Below are 18,631 nucleotides of genomic sequence, written 5' to 3' on the forward strand. Positions count from 1 at the left end.
CCTGTGTGAAGTTGCGTCTCCACCTCTCTCACCGCAGAGCGCCTTGAACGGCACACTCCCCTCTGAACAAAGTCAGAAGATCCGCAGGACACATCGGCACATGAGCAGGTAAGCTGCTGGGCTTATTTCTCGCAGATTTGGGGGTCAACGAGATGTCTGAACAGGAAATATGATCTTACTGGGTGTTTAATTAAATTTTTTAGGGTTTTGGAGTTGAGTTCAAGCGGTGTTAGTGCAGAATATTTACTTATAAAAATAGTACTTTGTTGTTTCGCTGCATCTTTTCAGAGTCTAAAATAGTTTGATTCACCGCGTGCGTAACACAAGTCCGCACACACGGACTTGTGTTACGCACAAGAGCTGCACTGCTCCATGAAAGCCGGTATTGATTACCGCTTGGATGAAAAACGCTGCCCAGTGACATGGGTGTGTAAAAGTACATAAGTGGTTGGAAAAACACAAGTACTACAATTTGAGAAAAAGTGTTACATTTCATTATTTTATGCAGCGTATCCTATACATGCGTACAGTGCGCGCGTATGGTCTTTACACGAAACGTATAAATGTCTAATGTATAAACTTATAAATGCTATGGAAGTACCAGCCCGTTCTCACTTCTGGCGTATCATACCGACGGAAATTACACCAAAAGGTCACACAAAAATAAGGAGGAGGATGTATTTGCATAAGGATGGGTTTGGGTGATTTGTTTTTAAATTTTTGAATTAAAAATTCATCATTAAAATTAAATTCCTTTTTTCGTGTAATTATAATAAATTTAAAAGGATGTGCACTTTGAAAGAGTAGTATGTGACGTGACAATTTCTCGAGTGAAGTTCTGAAAATGAAAACGAAAAAACTGAATAATCATGAATATGCGTAAATGTATAATTCTGACAAATGATAGTCACAATCAGCTCAAGTTCTTGCCGTTTATTTATTTTTTCATATGCTGATAAAAAATGTTTTAATTTATGTGCTGTTTTCCTTTCACAACACATCTCTTTTAGAGCAGAGTGAACACATTTATTTTACTAGCCTACACTTTTCCTGTTGGGCAGTTATTACATATGGAATTAAAATTATACATCAACTACAGTAAAACATAAGGTTTCTGAAAACTCACAATTCTAAAGAAATGTTCTTAATCTAGATATTAAACAAGAACGTTTCGTGACGATACGCCACATACTGGCCAGCAGGGGGAAACAATCAAATACTTGTGGCTGTAAAGAAGTCAATGAGAACCTGAGTTCCCTCATTCCAACATTTTCTAGATTACCTTACTTCCCGTTTCAGATAATACTAAATCACACATGAAGTTCATTATGTACATTAAGGTCATTGTTTAAATCAGGCAGGAGAATAAACCACTGTATCCTCATTGGTTAATCACTCACATGTCAATAGATAATGAACATGCCATACCTCTCACTTTCTCAGATTTACTCCTCAGTTGTGGCTACTAAAAAACCCACAAATACAAAAATAAGTTCTTTATTAAATAATTTAAATATCTGGATAAGTGGTAAAAACTGTGAGTGACATAATGATTTAAACAGATGACTTCGTGTTTAGAATAGATTAAAAACAAAAAAATAATATATCATGTGTGCACATGCTAATTTCACTACAACACTGCAGGACTTTCAAAATTTTTAAAAGTCCTGCAGTGTTGTAGTGAAAATTCTCCAAAGTCCACCATTGTTAGGTCCACCATATTATATCCAAACGCAGCATTTTCACTGTCTGGAACCAAAAGGAAACAAGTTTACACCACCTTTAACAAGAAGAAAAAAACATCTAGTTGATCTCTATGGTCTCAATCTTCGATGCTTCTATATCACTACTAAAGTCTTCATATCTGGGTTGACAGATTAATAAAACCCATTTGAAGTGGGTTAAAGCCACAGCAGGTGTGTAATAACCTAGGTCTTGCAGCGTGGTATCCACACTGGCCTGAAAATCTTTAGATTGTAGAAAGAAAAAAAGCACGACGAGCAAACATAACACCTCGGAGGGGACAGGGGACCCCACCTTCTTTATCAAACTCAATTTTAGATGATGTGTTTTAACATTAGGTTTCCACTCTCACAGGTATCACAGGAAGACGTGACTGGGTCATTTAAGGGCTTCTGACCGGAATTAAAACATAGAGCCTTTTCCTAACGGTTAAACACAATCTTTAACACAAAGCGCTCCATGGACTCAATCAAAGCATTATTTTCCTATGACCTACCTCTTTAGCAGGGGGCTACAAAACCCAATCTGTCGTTGTAAACATCACCCACAGGGAAACAAGCCAACCCTGCCTACAAGGGGGGATACTTAGACCTAGTTTCCACCGATTACACCAATCAGTGTCTCCATAAAACTTTTTTAAAAGGTCCTCAACCCTTTTTAAATCTCCCTCGTTTGCTCTTTAATATATTTCTTTTTCTTATTCTCTGTTCATTTTAACTTCTTGTGCATTCTTCTGGAATCCAGTCAAAATAACTTTGGTTCTGTTGGAGTTTTATTTGGAATAATGTTCTCACATATGACACTGACTTATTCTCAAAACATTGCAGGGGAATTAGTTACTTAAGGCTTAAAATTTAATTAAACTCCTCCGCAGCAGGCAGCTCTGATGATTTCAGGTCCTTCTGCACATTATTGCATAAAAAGTAAGTGAATTTTAACTTTTTAAATCTAACTCTATCCTGACTATGAAAGCTAACATTAGAAAAATTTTAAAATTATTGATATTGATTAAGAGTTTCACACATATATGTGTACAGTTGACGTGGTTCGACCGTGTGAACAGGATGCTTCCTGGGCACCTATGACACCTGCACAACTGTGAAGGGGGTGCTTTTGGCATTGAGATCCTGGGATCGATGGATGGATTTAAAATTGATTTAAAAGCCAGTAATGAAATATAAAGTACAATGGCAGTCAGGGCGTTCATAAAGAGCCGGACACTGTAATTCAATAAAGATAAAAAGAACTAAAAAAGACTAAAGCAAGCGTTAGTACGAGGTGTCCTCATTTCTGTGTTTGTTTGCAGGCACTGACTCCTTTGCAGGCACTGACTCCAGGGACTGGAGGAGCTTCATCATGACATATGGCAAGATTCTTCACCAGCCTGAGGGTTGCTTCATTAATGTCAACGTTGGAGGTTTCAAGCAGCGAATGGACCTCACCGTCCTGAAACGATTCCCGCAGACACGACTGGCTCGTCTTCTGTGCTGCAGATCCAAAGAAGCTATCCTGGAGCTCTGTGATGATTTCAGTCCCTCTGAAATGGAATACTACTTTGACCGCAACCCAAGTTTTTTCTGTTACGTTCTCAACTTTTATCTTACAGGGAAAATCCACCTGGTCGACGGGCTATGTGTGGTCTCATTCTTCCAAGAAATTGAATATTGGGGAATCAAGGAGCGTCACCTGGACTTCTGCTGCAGCACCAAGTTCCACGACCTGATGGATCTTGCTGAGGATGGAATCTGGGATCAGAGGAGCGACGAGATGCAGCTCAATAGCTCTGGTTCTTCTATTACTGATCTGTCTGTTTTGGAGGATGACGAACAAATGTTTGAAGGCTCCTGGTGTGCAAATGTCCGCCGGAGTGTTTGGATTCGACTTGAGAATCCAGGTTTCTCCACATCAGCCAAAGTTATGGCTGTAGCATCCCTCGCTGTAGTCATCACCTCCATCGTGGCCATGTGTGTTCACAGCATGCCAGACTTCCATCAGGTGGATCCTGCTGAAAAAAAAATAGAAAATCCAGTGCTGACGTTTTTTGAGAGCCTGTGCGTCGTGTTTTTCTCTGCAGAGTTTATTCTTCGCTTGGTTGTTTCACCATCAGCCAGGAAGTTCATGTGCAGCCCTCTCAACATTATCGATCTATTGTCAGTCATGCCCTTCTATGTCACTATCCTGTGTGACCTAATGAACGAGGGTGAGAGCACAGACCTGGAGAACGTTGGCAAAGTTGTGCAGATCTTGAGGCTGATGCGAGTGTTTCGTGTTTTAAAACTGGCTCGTCACTCAGCTGGCCTTCGCTCTCTTGGTGCCACCTTACGGCACAGCTCCCGTGAAGTGGGGCTGCTGGTGCTTTTCCTGTCTGTGGGCATTTCCGTGTTTTCCTCCCTCATTTACTGTGTGGAGAAAGACTCTCAAGAGTCTGAGTTGCAGACTATCCCTATTGGCTGGTGGTGGGCCACCATTAGCATGACGACAGTCGGCTATGGAGACACTTTACCTGTTACTTTGGCTGGGAAGCTCATAGGAACTCTGTGCATCATCTGCGGGCTGCTGATCGTGGCTCTGCCCATTACTAACATCTTTAACAAGTTCTCCAAGTTCTATCAGAAGCAAAGACACTTAGAGCTCAAGCCAAGCAATAACTGCACCAGCATGCACAACTAAAGAACAGCATCTAAAGAAGTCCTACCCCTACAGTCTCATTCATGATTTAACTTTACAAGAGATTACATCGGCAGGTTTAAGATTTCTTCATCGTCTTCCATGAGCAAGATAGAAGGGTTAAATAAATAGACTGCATGAAAGTTCTGAGTCATGGTCTTGTTTTTTGTAGTTTTGAATTATTTAAGTGTTTCTGTGCTTTGTAAAAGGTCACGGGATAGCTAAATATTAAACACAAAACACAGGAGGACGTTAGTGTAAATTTCAAAGATATGCAGTTTAGCATTACTGAGGACAAAGAAGACACTGTAGTTTTTACAAATGGCAGTTAGTGGGCTTTTTACAGAGAACTCACACAGTGTTGCATACTAAAATTACCAACCCCAGTCTTTGAACACAGCTGCCACTTTGTCACAGCTTCAGGATTACCAGCAATTAGCCAGATAGAAGATAACAAATACCAGCTTCAAGGTTTCCAGTTCCATGTGCCAGTAGTGTATGAATGAAAAGCTGAAATAAATGTAGATTGTCATCAGATCCTCGCCAATTGTTTTGAGACTGTATTGGAAAAATTAATGTAGTGTCCTATTAGAAATTAATTAAAACAGGAAATGGGTTAATGTCTGCATAAGTGGGAACAAACATGGAGACGGAAACAAAGCCATCAAAACAAAAACAAAAAAAACTGAGTTAATGCAAATATTGAGTAATGTTGAGTAAATCTCATCCTTTTAAATTGCATTAAGGTTTAAAGTTTGCAGGGTTAGCTGTAGCTGCTAGCAGTGATCTCAGCTTTTTTTAATCTATAGACTGGAACTCTTGACTGTGTTTGTGCTATTGGTACATTTTGGAATAATAACATGACCCGCTGAGCAGTTGATTGTCCAAAAGGTCTATGTTCTAGCTTTGATGAATGCAGCTGTAGTATTTATTTAGTCTGTTACTTAGCATTTAGTAGCAAATATCTCAGTGTGGGCAATGAACTACTACAGTCTACAGATGCAACTTGGAAACCAAATCTAGTTTAGTACACTTCTCTTTTGACCAAATATGGTCACCTCTTCTGCCTCTTCTTCTTCATTTTTTAAGGGGTCACTACAGCAGATTATCAGCCCTATCCCTCCTCAGAACATGTCCAAACCATTTTAGCCTTGCCTCTCTAACTTTGCGTCTAAACTTAACATCTTTCGCTCTGCAACCTCCAGCTCAGCCTCCCATCTTTTTGTCAGTTCAACTGTCTCCAAAGCATACATTACAACAGGTCTCTCTACAACCTTGTATACCCATCTTTTCTCTCTTGCTTTTATCGTTCAAACTTACTTGTTATCATCACTACTGTCTCTAAAAAAACAAAACAAAAAAACAACAACAACAAGATGGCGACGGCCACCAAGCCAAAGTTGAGGCTTTAAAATAGAGTCTACAAACAAGTGAATGACATTTCAGAGGCTGTGTTCATTGTTCAGACCCAATCTGTGATTTTTACCAACAAGTGTGAAATATAGCACAGAATTCTAGTAATGTCCTTTGTCTTTACCTATTGCTATCATGCTGCCGCAGACCTGCTATTGATCTGTGCCTCATTTCCCCTTCTCTTGCTTGTATCTTCCTTTCAAATGCAGTTAATTGCTTAATCCAGTGAGATGCCTCTTGTTGTTTGCTGGGTTATCAGTGTAATGAGCTCTTAATCAATGTCCCTGGGCTAAGAGTCAATAAAAAGAACTTGGAGGGTGCTGAATTAACAGTACATGCTATGATGAGTATTGATAGCCTGTAAACGGAGACAGTATAATGACTGTGTCGAGGTTTATTATCATTAGCAGGATTTATATTACGTCCACACAGCTCAAAGTTGACTGTGTGTGAGAGCAAACATTGAATCCTCCTCTCGCCGCAGTCACCTTCATCATCAGTATGTATGTGTGTCCTAATCTTCCACAGATAAGATCAATGAAAACAGGCCAAACGTCCTAGCTGCCCTCCAAATGCTGCCAATACTATACAGATGACTGATTTAAATACAAATCACTGAGTGCCTGTGGTGAAGTGGTGCTCTGTAGTCAGATTAGTCTCACAGACTGCTGAAAACAGTCATACTGCAGCCGTCAGCTGTCAGAGAATTGCTCAGCAGCCTGTGACTTCAGCACTTAAATAAATGTTTGCATCAGCACTCAGGAGCACGGTCACCTTTTCTGCTTGATTTCTTTCTCCTGCGCCTTTCCTTTCCGCTAAAAGTCACGCAGTATTGCAATCTAATTCACTTCACTGCGTAGGTTGTTCTAACTGGAAACCACCGTCAGCAATATCTGTGGTTACCTCAGTAATAAAGGTCAGCTGGGAACAGGAACAGAGGGGTGCTTTTTGTCCTGTCATGGTATTCAAACTCTGAAAGTCAATACATGCTGGGAGACTGATAACACAATGATGCAAAGATGCAAAGACAGACAAAGCCAACAGTTAAAACAGTTAAACAAATACAAACTGTATTTGTATTCATGCGTATCGAGTAATTACAGTGAATTTACACAAAGTGTTCAGTAAGCACAGCTTTGAAATAGCTGCAGAAAGGTGCAGAGAAAGGACAAAGCTGCAAGCAAGAGAAGACAAAGTTTATGGCATGCAGCCCGAGCCTGGAGCACCAATAACTATAAGCTTTATTAATAGGAAAGCTTTATGCCTTCTTCTACCTTTTCTGTAGTGCTGTGCAAAAATCTTGAGTCACCCCTCATTTTGTTAAAACTTTGCTGGAAAAATTGAAAATGGGTGCAGTGATCTGTTGGAAAATGTACAAACATATATGGAAATACAGCTTATAAGGCAAAAAACAGAGTTTAAATGGTTCTAATGAGCTTAAGAAGACAGTATTTGACTACTTCCAAAAGAAGATGAAGGCTTTTCACTACTCTGGCAAAATATAATTCCTGTAGATAGAGGAACAAACAAAGTACTAAAGGTCTTAATTTCTTTTTTCAGCATCACTTAAACAGATTATTTCTAGTTTGAAAATATTTTAGAGGTGAAAAGAGGCAGTCATATAGGCATGTTTTATTTAAAAATTAAAGGGGAAAGGTGACTCCAAAGTTCCCTTAAAATAGATTGCCTTTCCACAGAAATCTAAAAAGCATGAAAACATTTCTGTCTATAAATTTCTGAACTGACAGTGTTTAGATGTCTAAAAGTAGGGAGTCACAACATTTCAGTATCTCCATATCTATGTTTATTATCTCTGTTGTTAGGTTTTTAGATCTTTGCTACTTTCTAATTTACCTTCACAAGATTTAAATCCATCCCATTTAATCTCCCTCTTAATCACTGCTAACTCAGCACATTCACGCCAAAGAAGGATGTGCTGTGCTCTTGAAATGGAAGAGCAGAGGATAAAAGGACACACTCTCTCTGACTGAAGATACTGTTTTGAATTCGCTGTGAGCTGTAATCCAATCTTGGCGTGGAACTTGATTTAATCCAAATACATATAATAGCAGCAGGAAAGACAGAAACCAGATAAAATGGGCTGCCACATGTTCAAAAAATATGCATCAGAATGACAAGTCTTTTTCAGACACATCTGACTTGCACAATTGAGTCTGTCACAAATTAAGTTGTAGCTTTCTTTGCAGACAAAGCAAATTAATTTGCAATGATTAAATTACACAGTGTCTCTGCCAACTCCCTGACTCAGCCCAAACTCGGTGTTTGATTTCAACAAAAGTGCCCGTGCTTGGATTTCAGCTATTGATATTTGAAGGGTCCACAAATACAATCATGTGCACTCTGACGTGTGAGTACTGCGAGGATTAAGCAACAATCTGATGCTGCCGGATGTGAAGGACTGCGAAAAATTCCATTGTCTCAGAAACTAGGATCAGATTTTCTTTACCACATGAAAATTGATTTTTAGTTTTTTTTAGCTCTGCCTGGAAAGATGAAAAAGAAGCAGAATGACATTGAAATATATATAACATATAAAGTAATGAGAAAAGGAGCTAAAAAAAAAGTGACACACAACATTGGCTTGTATTTAGGAGAGCAGAGACTGGTGAAAGAGGGGACGGTCACATCTATTTCTGGATTATTTATTTATTTATTTAAATATTCTGATCCAATTAATATATTTTTTCCTCAAATATTTACAATGCAAATAAAATGCATTTTGCATATTATTCAAATACAGTTGATAAAAATATCCCTTTATAAAAAGGGAACTGAATCAGGCAGGTGATCTCTGACACTTGGCCTCTATCTATGTCACCACTGGAGAGATGAACATGGTTATTTCTTAAAGCATATAGTTAGGGCTGGACCAGGTGAGCCTGAATCCTCCCTTAGTTATGCTGCAATAGGCATAGGCTCCTGGGGGACTCCCATGATGCATTGGGTTTTTCCTTTTCAGTCACCTTTTTCACTCACTATGTGTTAATAGACCTCTCTGCACTGAATCATATTTGTTATAAATCTCTGTCTCTCTTCCACAGCATGTCTTTTATCCCGTCTTCCTTCTCTCACCTCAACCAGTCGCAGCAGATGGCCGCCCCTCCCTGGGCCTGGTTCTGCCGGAGGTTTCTTCCTGTTAAAAGGGAGTTTTTCCTTCCCACTGTTGCCAAAGTGCTTGCTCGGGGCTTGGGTCCTGGTTGGTGTGTTGCCGGGGTTGTGGGCGGGTGGGTGTATGGGGGCCCAGTCCTGGCGCAGGGTTCCGCCGGTGCATCGAGCCACCTGGGGGGCACTTCAACTGGTGGGGGAGGTTGTTACATCTTGCAGGAGCTCTCCTCTCTTCAGGAACTCACTCTGCAGGAGGGGGAGATACAGGAGAGGTGGAGGAAGATCTCAGCCTGGGTGTCTATTGTCTTGTGTAGTCTGGAAGATGAGTGGAAGACGGGGTGGGTGCAGTTTTCTCTGAGGTGGGGTCGGGTGGGCTGTCCCGGGCTCTGTGGAGCCGGGTGGCGCTGCTGTACTGGGCCCCGGTCCGGATGGGCCTGGGCCCCCTTTCCCTGGCGGGTTGCAGAGTATGGGGGTGCCTACTGGGATCAGCGAGGGAGCTGGCCCCAGGGAGGGGTCACTTGCCCCTCCCTTCCTTCCCTCCCCATCACGTAGATATTGAGGGCTATCGGGAGGGGCTATGCGCTTACCTGCTGCTCTCTGGCAGGTAGCTCCATGCCCTCCTGGGTTTTAAATGCACCTTAGAACACACATGCATCAACACTACATATGAGCGGGTGGAGGGAGGTTTGGAGTCTTCACACCCCCCCGTTCTCTGCGGCCTGCTGGAGCGGGGGGGCTAGGAGGAGAAGTTGGCCGTCCGACTGGGGTCTGGAGTGTGGGGCCTCCCTGCTGCGGAGTCCGGGTGGTCTGCTTCTCCCCACCCCAGGGAAAAGGGTAACACCACCTGGGTCTGGGTGCAGTTTCCCCCTCCAGAGACAAGGGTACCTAGACCCGAGGCTTAGAGTACACTTGGGGAGTGTGATTGTGTGTAAAGTGTCTCTTTATGTCTGTCTCCACGTGGGGTGAGTGTTGAGTAAGTGCATATGAGAGCATGAGGGTGGGAATGGATGTTTGTGTCTGTGTGTGCCTGTATGTCTGTGTCTATATGTCAGGTTGGGTATCAGACGCCACCTCTCTGGGGACATCTCAGGCCCTCCAAGGTATGGAGGCCTATCTCCACCCACCACCACTTCCCCTGCCAGTGGCGGACTCCCTCAGACATCGGTGCGTTGGTGGTTCTTTGTGTCTGGGGATGGGCGTCCAGGTACACACCGGCTCACTCCTTGGTGGCTGCTTATCGGGGCCTGGAGCCTGGGGCTCGCTCGGGCCACTTCGGGGGTGGAGTGCCCCCGGCCTGGTGCTCGGTCACTCAGGCACAGCTGGCTGCCGGCGGAGCTCACGGGCACGTCACTGCAACCCCCCCTGGCTCCTGCTCCGCGGTTGCTGAGTGACCCCTCATCTGGGACTCTCCTCAGCTCTTTCTGGGACAGTGACACGGCTGCCCCTCTGTTGGTCTTCCTTGGTCTCTTGTGTTCTGGGGGCCTCTGGATGTCTGGAGTCTTGATCTCCTCTATACCTGCTTCATGCCCTGGAGGACGGGGCTGTGGCTCCCCCACACCCTCTAGCAGATCATTACATGAAGGAACCTTTTAAATACAAGCGCGTCCATGCTCACAGGTGTACACACGGGTGCTCACACACACAAACTACACCCTTTTTGGCTCCTACCTCAAAGCACACAGTGCGCTGTCGATCTTACGTGCTGCACAATAATATTCAATATTTAGTATTTACTGTTATATTCACATACATCATCGTGATGTTGTTTATTCTATTGCTCTCATTTTCTTCTGCTCATGTTTTCTTTTTTCATTCTCAACAGGTGATCCAGATGATTGATATATGTATTTTTTGTCTGCTTATTTAGTTGGTTTTTGCTTTTTGCCCTTTATCCCTGTTGGGGGAAAACTCTGTAAAAAACCCAGGAGAAATAAAGACACAATGAGACAAAGTTACTTTCTTTATCAAACGTGTACACGGGTGAGCTGCTAAGGACAACTCACACCATGCACAGTGGCTTGGTAATTTTTATAGGAAAGACAGTGAGAACAGGATAAGAAAATACAAAACAAATAAAATAAACAACTCCATATGTGGCGCTAGTCTCGTCAGCAGAGAGCTGGGAGAAGGCTGTGAGAGATAAAACAATCTAAAACAATATGTCCCAAAACAGTATGTTTTTGCTGAGAAAGTCTAAAAAGATAATTCTAAACTAATCTAACCATAGACAAAAGGGCATGCTTGCACATTTAAAAGAAGGTAAAGAAACATAGAAACATTTTTCCTGTAACATTCCCTCCTGTTTTAACTTATTTTAAATGTATACAACAATTGTCTGTGAAGGTTATTTATTAAGTATCTTAAACAATTTTTTAATTTTTCAAAATGTCAGCATAGCAGAAATGGCAGTCATTTGGTCTAAAGAATAAAACAAAAGAAAATAATACAAAGAAAAACATAGTAAATGAAATAACAAGTGGAATAAACAAGAAAAAATAATAAAACTAAAACTACAAAAAATAAAGGATATATTTTAAAACGAAAACTTACAAAAAATAAAAGGGTGAAAAGTAAAATGAAAACTTTATATTTAAAAATGATGAAAACCTAATATGTAAAATGAAAACTTCAAAAAAATACAAGGATGGAAACCTTATATTATAAAATGAAAACTTCAAAAAAACAAGCATGAAACCTTATACTTAAAACGATGCAAACCTTAAATTGAAAACTTTATATGTAAAATAATGAAAACTTCATATTTAAAATGGAAACTTTATGTTTAAAACTGAAGACTTCAAAAAAAATAAAAGCATGAAAACTTGCATAACCTACTAATGTTTTAATCAGTGCATGATCACTTGACAAGTCATTTTTAATCACCACGTCATTTATTAGCAGCTAGTACAAGTTCTCCTCTAACAGAATTGCAACGGGATGTTGTTCTTCTTCAGGCACGGCAACATAAGCAGTCATTGTAGTTGTTATCATCTGTGAAATCATTACTCTTAGGCATGGCAACACACACAACACTAATATGAGCAGTGCTATCATGATGAGACCTAGAAGGAAAAATGGCTTTGCTACAGCAGCCAGCCATGAACCGCTGAACAGCCAGTCCAGCCAGCTTTGTGCTGTAGCTGCTCCAGGTGTGTGTTCAGTGACATATTTTTGCAGAGCGGTCAAATTCTGTAAAGCTTCATAAATGTCTCCTCCAGTTTCGTATCCATCAGGGATAAAAGTGCAACATGTTTCCCCGATCAGCTTGCAAACTCCTCCTTGTGATGCTGTTAGCAGGTCTAGTGTCAGTCTGTTCTGCAGCACCATCGTTCTGATGGCCTGCTGTTCTCCTGCTAAGGCGGTTCCCAGGGTCTTAGTCAAGTTGATGTGTCGTAGCAGAGCATATCGGTTGATTTCCACATGATCCCGCACCTCGGCAACTCCAATGCCGGGGATCAAGCTCTGTAAGAATTTCACTCCTCCTCCCCAGATGCGAAACTCTCCCGGCACTCCAGTGTCCACGGTAATGCCGAAAGAATTGGGGGAGGCGATGTCCACTTCACGTCTCTGCCGGCTGCTTGGGTGATGTGCAACACTTTGCATGAAGAAAACGTGATCTGATAATTCCACCAGGGCGCACAGACCTCCCCAACCTTCAGGGAGTGACAGATAAGCCTTGTTGCCACATAGGAAGTACCAGTCAGCCAAAACTCTGGTTCCTCTGCTGCTGGGTGCCGTCCGTGCACATCCTGTCTGGTACTGAGTCTTTGTTTGTAGTGGCATTCGGTAGCTGTAGTCGGAGTGACAGTTTAGGCCCATCAGCGTCGTGTTACTGGCACAGGTGGCGTTGATCGAACAGGTCATACACTTCCTCTCGTTCCTTGGTGGGCAGAAAGTGTATATGGACTTACATAGGTGAGTAGGCAGCTCCCCCACTGCCCGCGATCCATTGTTCATCACACATACTGGCAGTTGTGATGCGTTCAGTTTGTTCAGTAGAATTACATCAGGCAGTGGGTCTGAGACTTGGGGCCAGGTCAGTAGGTAGGTCTGTCCAGAACAGTTCACATTTGTGAGTGACGATGACCTCCAGGTTGCTTTTGCTGGGATGCTGTAGTTGGCTTTGGACCAAAGAGTACCGTAGCCTGGATGTGTTGCCAGGCCCAACAGACACCAACTGCGATCTTCAGGTATGCTGTACGGCCACAGGCCGGACGTCTGTGAGGATAGGGGCATATGGGTACATGCATAGCAGTCAGTTTTGTTATTCAAATGAGCTGTAGTGTTCATAAACTGCCACCAGAAGTTAGTGGCGTAGCCATGGGGAAACTTGGTGTACTTTCCTTTGTCATACAGTGTCTGCCTTTTCTCCATATAGCGTGACTTGTTGTCCCTCATGGAAGCAAAGGTGAAGAGCCCGGCCATGGTCAGGGCCGCTGCAGTTGATAAGAGCCACCACCTCATGACGACGGAACACACCCTCCTGTCGCGAGTAGACCCCCCGGCCAGGAAAGCTGACCCCTCCACCGGGCGAGATCACAACAAGTAGGCACGCCTGCCGTCAGCTGTGTTTAGATGGCTTCACTGACTCGCCTGCAGTGACTCTGATGGACCCAGGATGGTCGTTCCGCAATTTTGCAAGCGGTCGGTGTAGTGAGGAGGACTTGGTATGGCCCCTCCCACCTGGGTGTGCTCCAGTTTTTCCTTTGGAGCACCTTGATCAGAACCCAGTCACCGGGCTTTAGTCTGCAAGACACTGGAGAAACATCATCAGGTTGTTGATTATGTACAATGATCTCTTTGTTTTCTAACAGCTTAGACATCCATTCTGCTAATGTGTTTTCTCTGATTGCTTTGTCTATTGGTTGACTGGTAATAGGCAGTGGAAACGGCCTGCCATGAATGATTTCAAATGGAGTTAGTTTATGGGAGCCTTGTGTTAAGCGCATCCACATCTTCACTAAACCCAAACATTCAGGCCACGGCCTTCCTGTTTCTGCCATGCATTTCCTGAGCCTTTGTTTTATAGTGCCGTTAGTTCTCTCTACAAGGCCTGCGCTCTGAGGGTGATAAGCACAGTGGTGTTTTATGCTGAAACCGAGTGCTTCAGAGACCTTAGTGATGACATCATTTACAAAATGAGTGCCGTTGTCTGATCGTATCAAAGCTGGGATGCCATATGTGGGTATGAAGTGATTGCACAGGCACTTTGCTACTGAAATTGCATCTGCCTTTTTCACTGGATAGATTTCCGGCCACTTTGAGAACACATCTATAACCACTAGGGTGTATTTTTACCCTTGGCATTCATTTAGCTCAATAAAGTCCATATGGATTGTGTGGTCTCAGGTTTCCCTGAGCATTATATTTTTGACACGTCATGCACGTTCTGACAAATTGTTTTGCTGAAGTTTCAAAATTTACAGTGTAGAAATGAGAGTTGACAATACAGGTCATTCCCCCCGATGACAAATGCGTACAGCCATGAGTCACTAATGCCGCCATCTTGTGGAGCGATTTTGGCAACACTGGCTTGCCATAACACATCATTAAGTCGTTTGTCAGAACTGCACCGTGTTTTAGCCATTTTGCCTGCTCTGCTGTGCTTGCTGCTTTTGTTCATTTTTCAACACATCCAGTGGAATCTGATGTGTGTTCACTGCCATCAATGTGATGTTTGTCTTTTGTGCCGCCTATTTTGCTGCTCTGTCAGCAAAATTGTTGCCTGTAGTAATGAAAGAGTCAGTAGGCGTTGTAAGAGGTTGGCATGCTGGTTTGCCAGTTGGTGTAATCATTCCTCTGTTATGCCAAATTTTTTGCAAAATGATGCACAGCAGAGAAAACATACTGGCTGTCTGTATGTATGTTTATTAGTTTGTCTTTGTGTATTTCACATGCGCAACAATCTCGTGTGAAGTGACCTTCCTTTCCACGGTTCTAGCAGGCGTTGTCTCTATGTTATCTGCTGTTTCTGCGTGGCTGTCTGCGGCCTTGGTGTTTGTGACTTTGCTCGCCTCTCTGTTCCTGATAGCCACCTGCGAATTAGTGTTTTAGTCTGTTGTCAACAGTCAGCCTTATTTTTAAGTTACAGAATGCTTCTCCCTTTTTTTTGTTTTTTGTTTTTTTGTTTGGGAGAATAGATGCAACTCTACATTTTCACTTAAGGCAGTTTTAGATAATTTCTAGTTCTTCAAACAATGCATGGATCTCACACATTTCAAACTTTCAAGTTAGGGTTGTTTCCCATTTATACAAATATATATATTTAACTTTGCATTGCTCACAGCTCATAGCTCACAGCTCTAAACCTAGGCATTTTTCAATCATATGCCTAATCACTATGTGTCACTGTGATTCTCAAGTATGGTCACAAGTTCGTTTAAATTCGTTTCCAAAACCAACAAAATAATCAAACAAAACCAAAAACATAAACGTGTCAGGACACAAAAGAAAAAAGAAAAATGCTGCCACCCGAACAAGGCAGAAGTCTGCATATGTTGGCTTGTAATAGCATGCAGCTTGTAACATGGTAGACTAATGTGCCTGTGTTAATTCAGCTCCATATTATTGTGTGAAGTTGCACTGGGTTGGGAGTGGTTTTGTGTGTGTCACATTTTTGGTGAGCCAATGGCTGGAATGAGGTTGGACTAATTAGAGGCAGGTGTACTTGATTGCACTGATACACCGGTCTTCTTATAGTCCACACTACAAACACTGCTGTGTTGTTTTGTCTCTCTGTGCAGGTATGTAATGTGATGAAATCAGATATGTTTGGGATGGACGGGTTTTGCCCTATGAATTTTATATTAGGTGTGTCGTTTTGTCTCTCTGTGCAGGCCAGGGCCTATTATATGCCACAGCCTAAAGGCAGCTGGGTTGCAGAGGCTTGAGTGACCACTGACTATATGCTTGCAGGGTGGTGGGTCTCCAAGTACAACTTCTAACCCTGTTAAAGGCAACATGTGGAGTGCAACTTGGCCGTGTGTCATAGCTGTCTCTGGCCTTGGGACTGTGTGTTTTTATACAATTCTTAAGTGGGACACTGGACTGTTTTATCTTTTATCTCTTGATATATTTTTCGTCAATAAATTATCTTTTATAATTTTATTGACTGACATCTTTTTGCCCATGACTGAAACGGTTGGTCAGACCTAGAGTCTTTCTTTGGGTGTGTTACAGCAGCTTCTGCTCTAAAAGAAACAAATAAATAAAAAGAAAAGAAAATGTGTAACATGCTCATCAGCTTAGCAGTGTCTACATATTTAATTCAGCTTCTCAATCCTGTAGTTGTAGCTGTTGTCTACAGGGTTTTGCTTATTGGTTGTTATTATAGGTGTGCTCTATATCTCAGCAATGTGTCATTCTAGGATGATAGGTTTCAAGCTGGTCAAGTGCCTCTATGCACTTCATTAGTTTAGTTATTCTCTGTATTGTCTTCATCTCACATGTCATTACACTGAGTTTCAGCAAACCTTAAGCTTGATGCAGACTACTGCTTAACAATTATCCACCTCACATCATAACCGATTAAGGTGCCTCTTCATATTAATATTATGTCATTGTTAATATTATCCTCTTTGTCTTATATAACAGCAATAGCATATTATAATATTTTATTAGTGTGTACCATTATACTACTACTGAGCCAATTTGTTAGTTAGGATCATCTTATTCAGCAAACAGATAATTTTGAATTCATCCAATCTGCGGTCACATTTGTTCTCTCTGTTGCATGGCGGACCAGGCAGTTCTATTATAATATATTATTTATATTTTATTTTGCATCCATCAAGGGCTTCAGATGACCTGCAGAATCATCCTTTTCCCAAGGTGGAGACAGTTACCTTTTCACACACTGTCCTTGGCTGAACAATGACACAGCCTTAATATACTTTATTTATGTTATTAAAATATTTTCGTGTGAATTATTTGCTTTATATTCATTTTATACATTGTGGGCATGGTCATCATGCCAACTGTGTTTCATTGATAATATCACTTTACAGGTTGTTATCCTTGCTATTATTAATTTCAAATACTCTAAAGATAATTTCTACTGTAATTTTCCCTTTGTTTATCTTTATTTCGTACTTTTTATATTTATATCTACTCAGTGGGGTCTGTTTTCAACCCTTTTAAACTACTTCAAACTACTGTGATCTCTAGTTTTCACTTAATAAGGGATTATTAAGTTCTTCCTGATATGGGTGGTGCTGCAGATGCGGCTGCAGGAGTGAGTGATGGTTTACTAAAAGGATTGTGGGAAGTGCACAGTGTCTCGTCTTCTGGTTTTACTAAACTGGCAGTTGAGTTCTGTTCTTCTGACTGTTTATATTTTGTTTTCTTAAATCTCTGTTTACAGACACTGTTTTTGTCCGGCGTCTGGACTTTTCTTTTCTCACCACTGCTCGTCAGCAGGAGTGAGTTTTAATTTCACTTGCGTGATTACCCATCTTATTTATGTATTTACTTATTTTTGTTTAAGTAATATATACACAATACAGCTGCTATCACCTTCGCTGGTATTAGAGACGAGAGTGGTTGCTCACACGCCCTTCTACTTTCGGACTATTTCCAAAAGCGGTGTGAACTTTACGAGACGGAACTCGACCGTTCTCTCAACTCACCAGCACGTCAGTGAATAGCAGTAAAAGAAAAACACAGTAGGAGCAGCTCAGTCTCTTATTGGACCGTGAAAATTCAGCTTGCTCCATTAATTAAAAGAATACACACACACACACACACACACACATTCACATTCACAGCTTCGACGCGCGCGACCGGAACCCTTATAATAAGGGGAGCTCCCAGAGCTACTTACTCCCTAGACCCAGTCTAGACCCAGCTGGGGGAGCTACCCAGAGCTCCAAAGCTACCAGTCGATGAGCTTCCAAAGCTTCCAGTCGACGAGCTACGCTACCAGTCGACGAGCTCCCAGAGCTACCAGTCGACGAGCTACTTCCGCTATTTTAAATTCCCTGAATTCAAAATGCGCTTTTACGCAAGATTGTGTCAGTGTGTCTGTATCTACCTGGTCGGTGTCGCCGGGTCTGGTCCACCTCGATCGGGTCCCACCACCGTGGGTCGCTTTCTAAGACGTTGGCCAAGACCCGAATTTAACGCTCTTGGTCTTTTTCCACACACCTGGTGTGTGGGCTGTCGACAGGCGAACAACGTGGACTGGTCACGGAGATGGGACACGATGGAGGTGATCCGGCTGTCGAAGGACCAAGAAATGTTGGGGGAAAACTCTGTAAAAAACCCAGGAGAAATAAAGACACAATGAGACAAAGTTACTTTCTTTATCAAACGTGTACACGGGTGAGCTGCTAAGGACAACTCACACCATGCACAGTGGCTTGGTAATTTTTATAGGAAAGACAGTGAGAACAGGATAAGAAAATACAAAACAAATAAAATAAACAACTCCATATGTGGCGCTAGTCTCGTCAGCAGAGAGCTGGGAGAAGGCTGTGAGAGATAAAACAATCTAAAACAATATGTCCCAAAACAGTATGTTTTTGCTGAGAAAGTCTAAAAAGATAATTCTAAACTAATCTAACCATAGACAAAAGGGCATGCTTGCACATTTAAAAGAAGGTAAAGAAACATAGAAACATTTTTCCTGTAACAATCCCCGTCCCTCTTCTCCGCTGTTTTTCTTTCCCTCTTTCTTTCTCCC

General features: G+C 42.0%; 2 protein-coding genes across 2 annotated transcripts; one reads left to right on the forward strand and one right to left on the reverse strand.

The window, feature by feature from the left end:
- Positions 1 to 3,099: 3,099 nt before the first annotated feature.
- LOC146612001 (delayed-rectifier potassium channel regulatory subunit KCNS3-like) lies at positions 3,100 to 4,413 on the forward strand. Its single transcript, XM_085343012.1, has one exon. It carries the CDS (start codon positions 3,100 to 3,102, stop codon positions 4,411 to 4,413), a length of 1,314 nt encoding a protein of 437 aa, XP_085199138.1.
- A 7,393-nt stretch (positions 4,414 to 11,806) lies between these two features.
- LOC146612002 (uncharacterized) lies at positions 11,807 to 13,480 on the reverse strand. The gene has a single exon (XM_085342641.1). It carries the CDS (start codon positions 13,411 to 13,413, stop codon positions 11,851 to 11,853), a length of 1,563 nt encoding a protein of 520 aa, XP_085198767.1. The 5' UTR covers positions 13,414 to 13,480; the 3' UTR covers positions 11,807 to 11,850.
- Positions 13,481 to 18,631: the final 5,151 nt, after the last annotated feature.

The sequence above is a fragment of the Diplotaxodon limnothrissa genome, linkage group LG19 (assembly GCF_057381915.1).
Source record: "Diplotaxodon limnothrissa isolate DT_005_m linkage group LG19, D_limnothrissa_male_GT1.1, whole genome shotgun sequence".
Taxonomy (NCBI): domain Eukaryota; kingdom Metazoa; phylum Chordata; class Actinopteri; order Cichliformes; family Cichlidae; genus Diplotaxodon; species Diplotaxodon limnothrissa.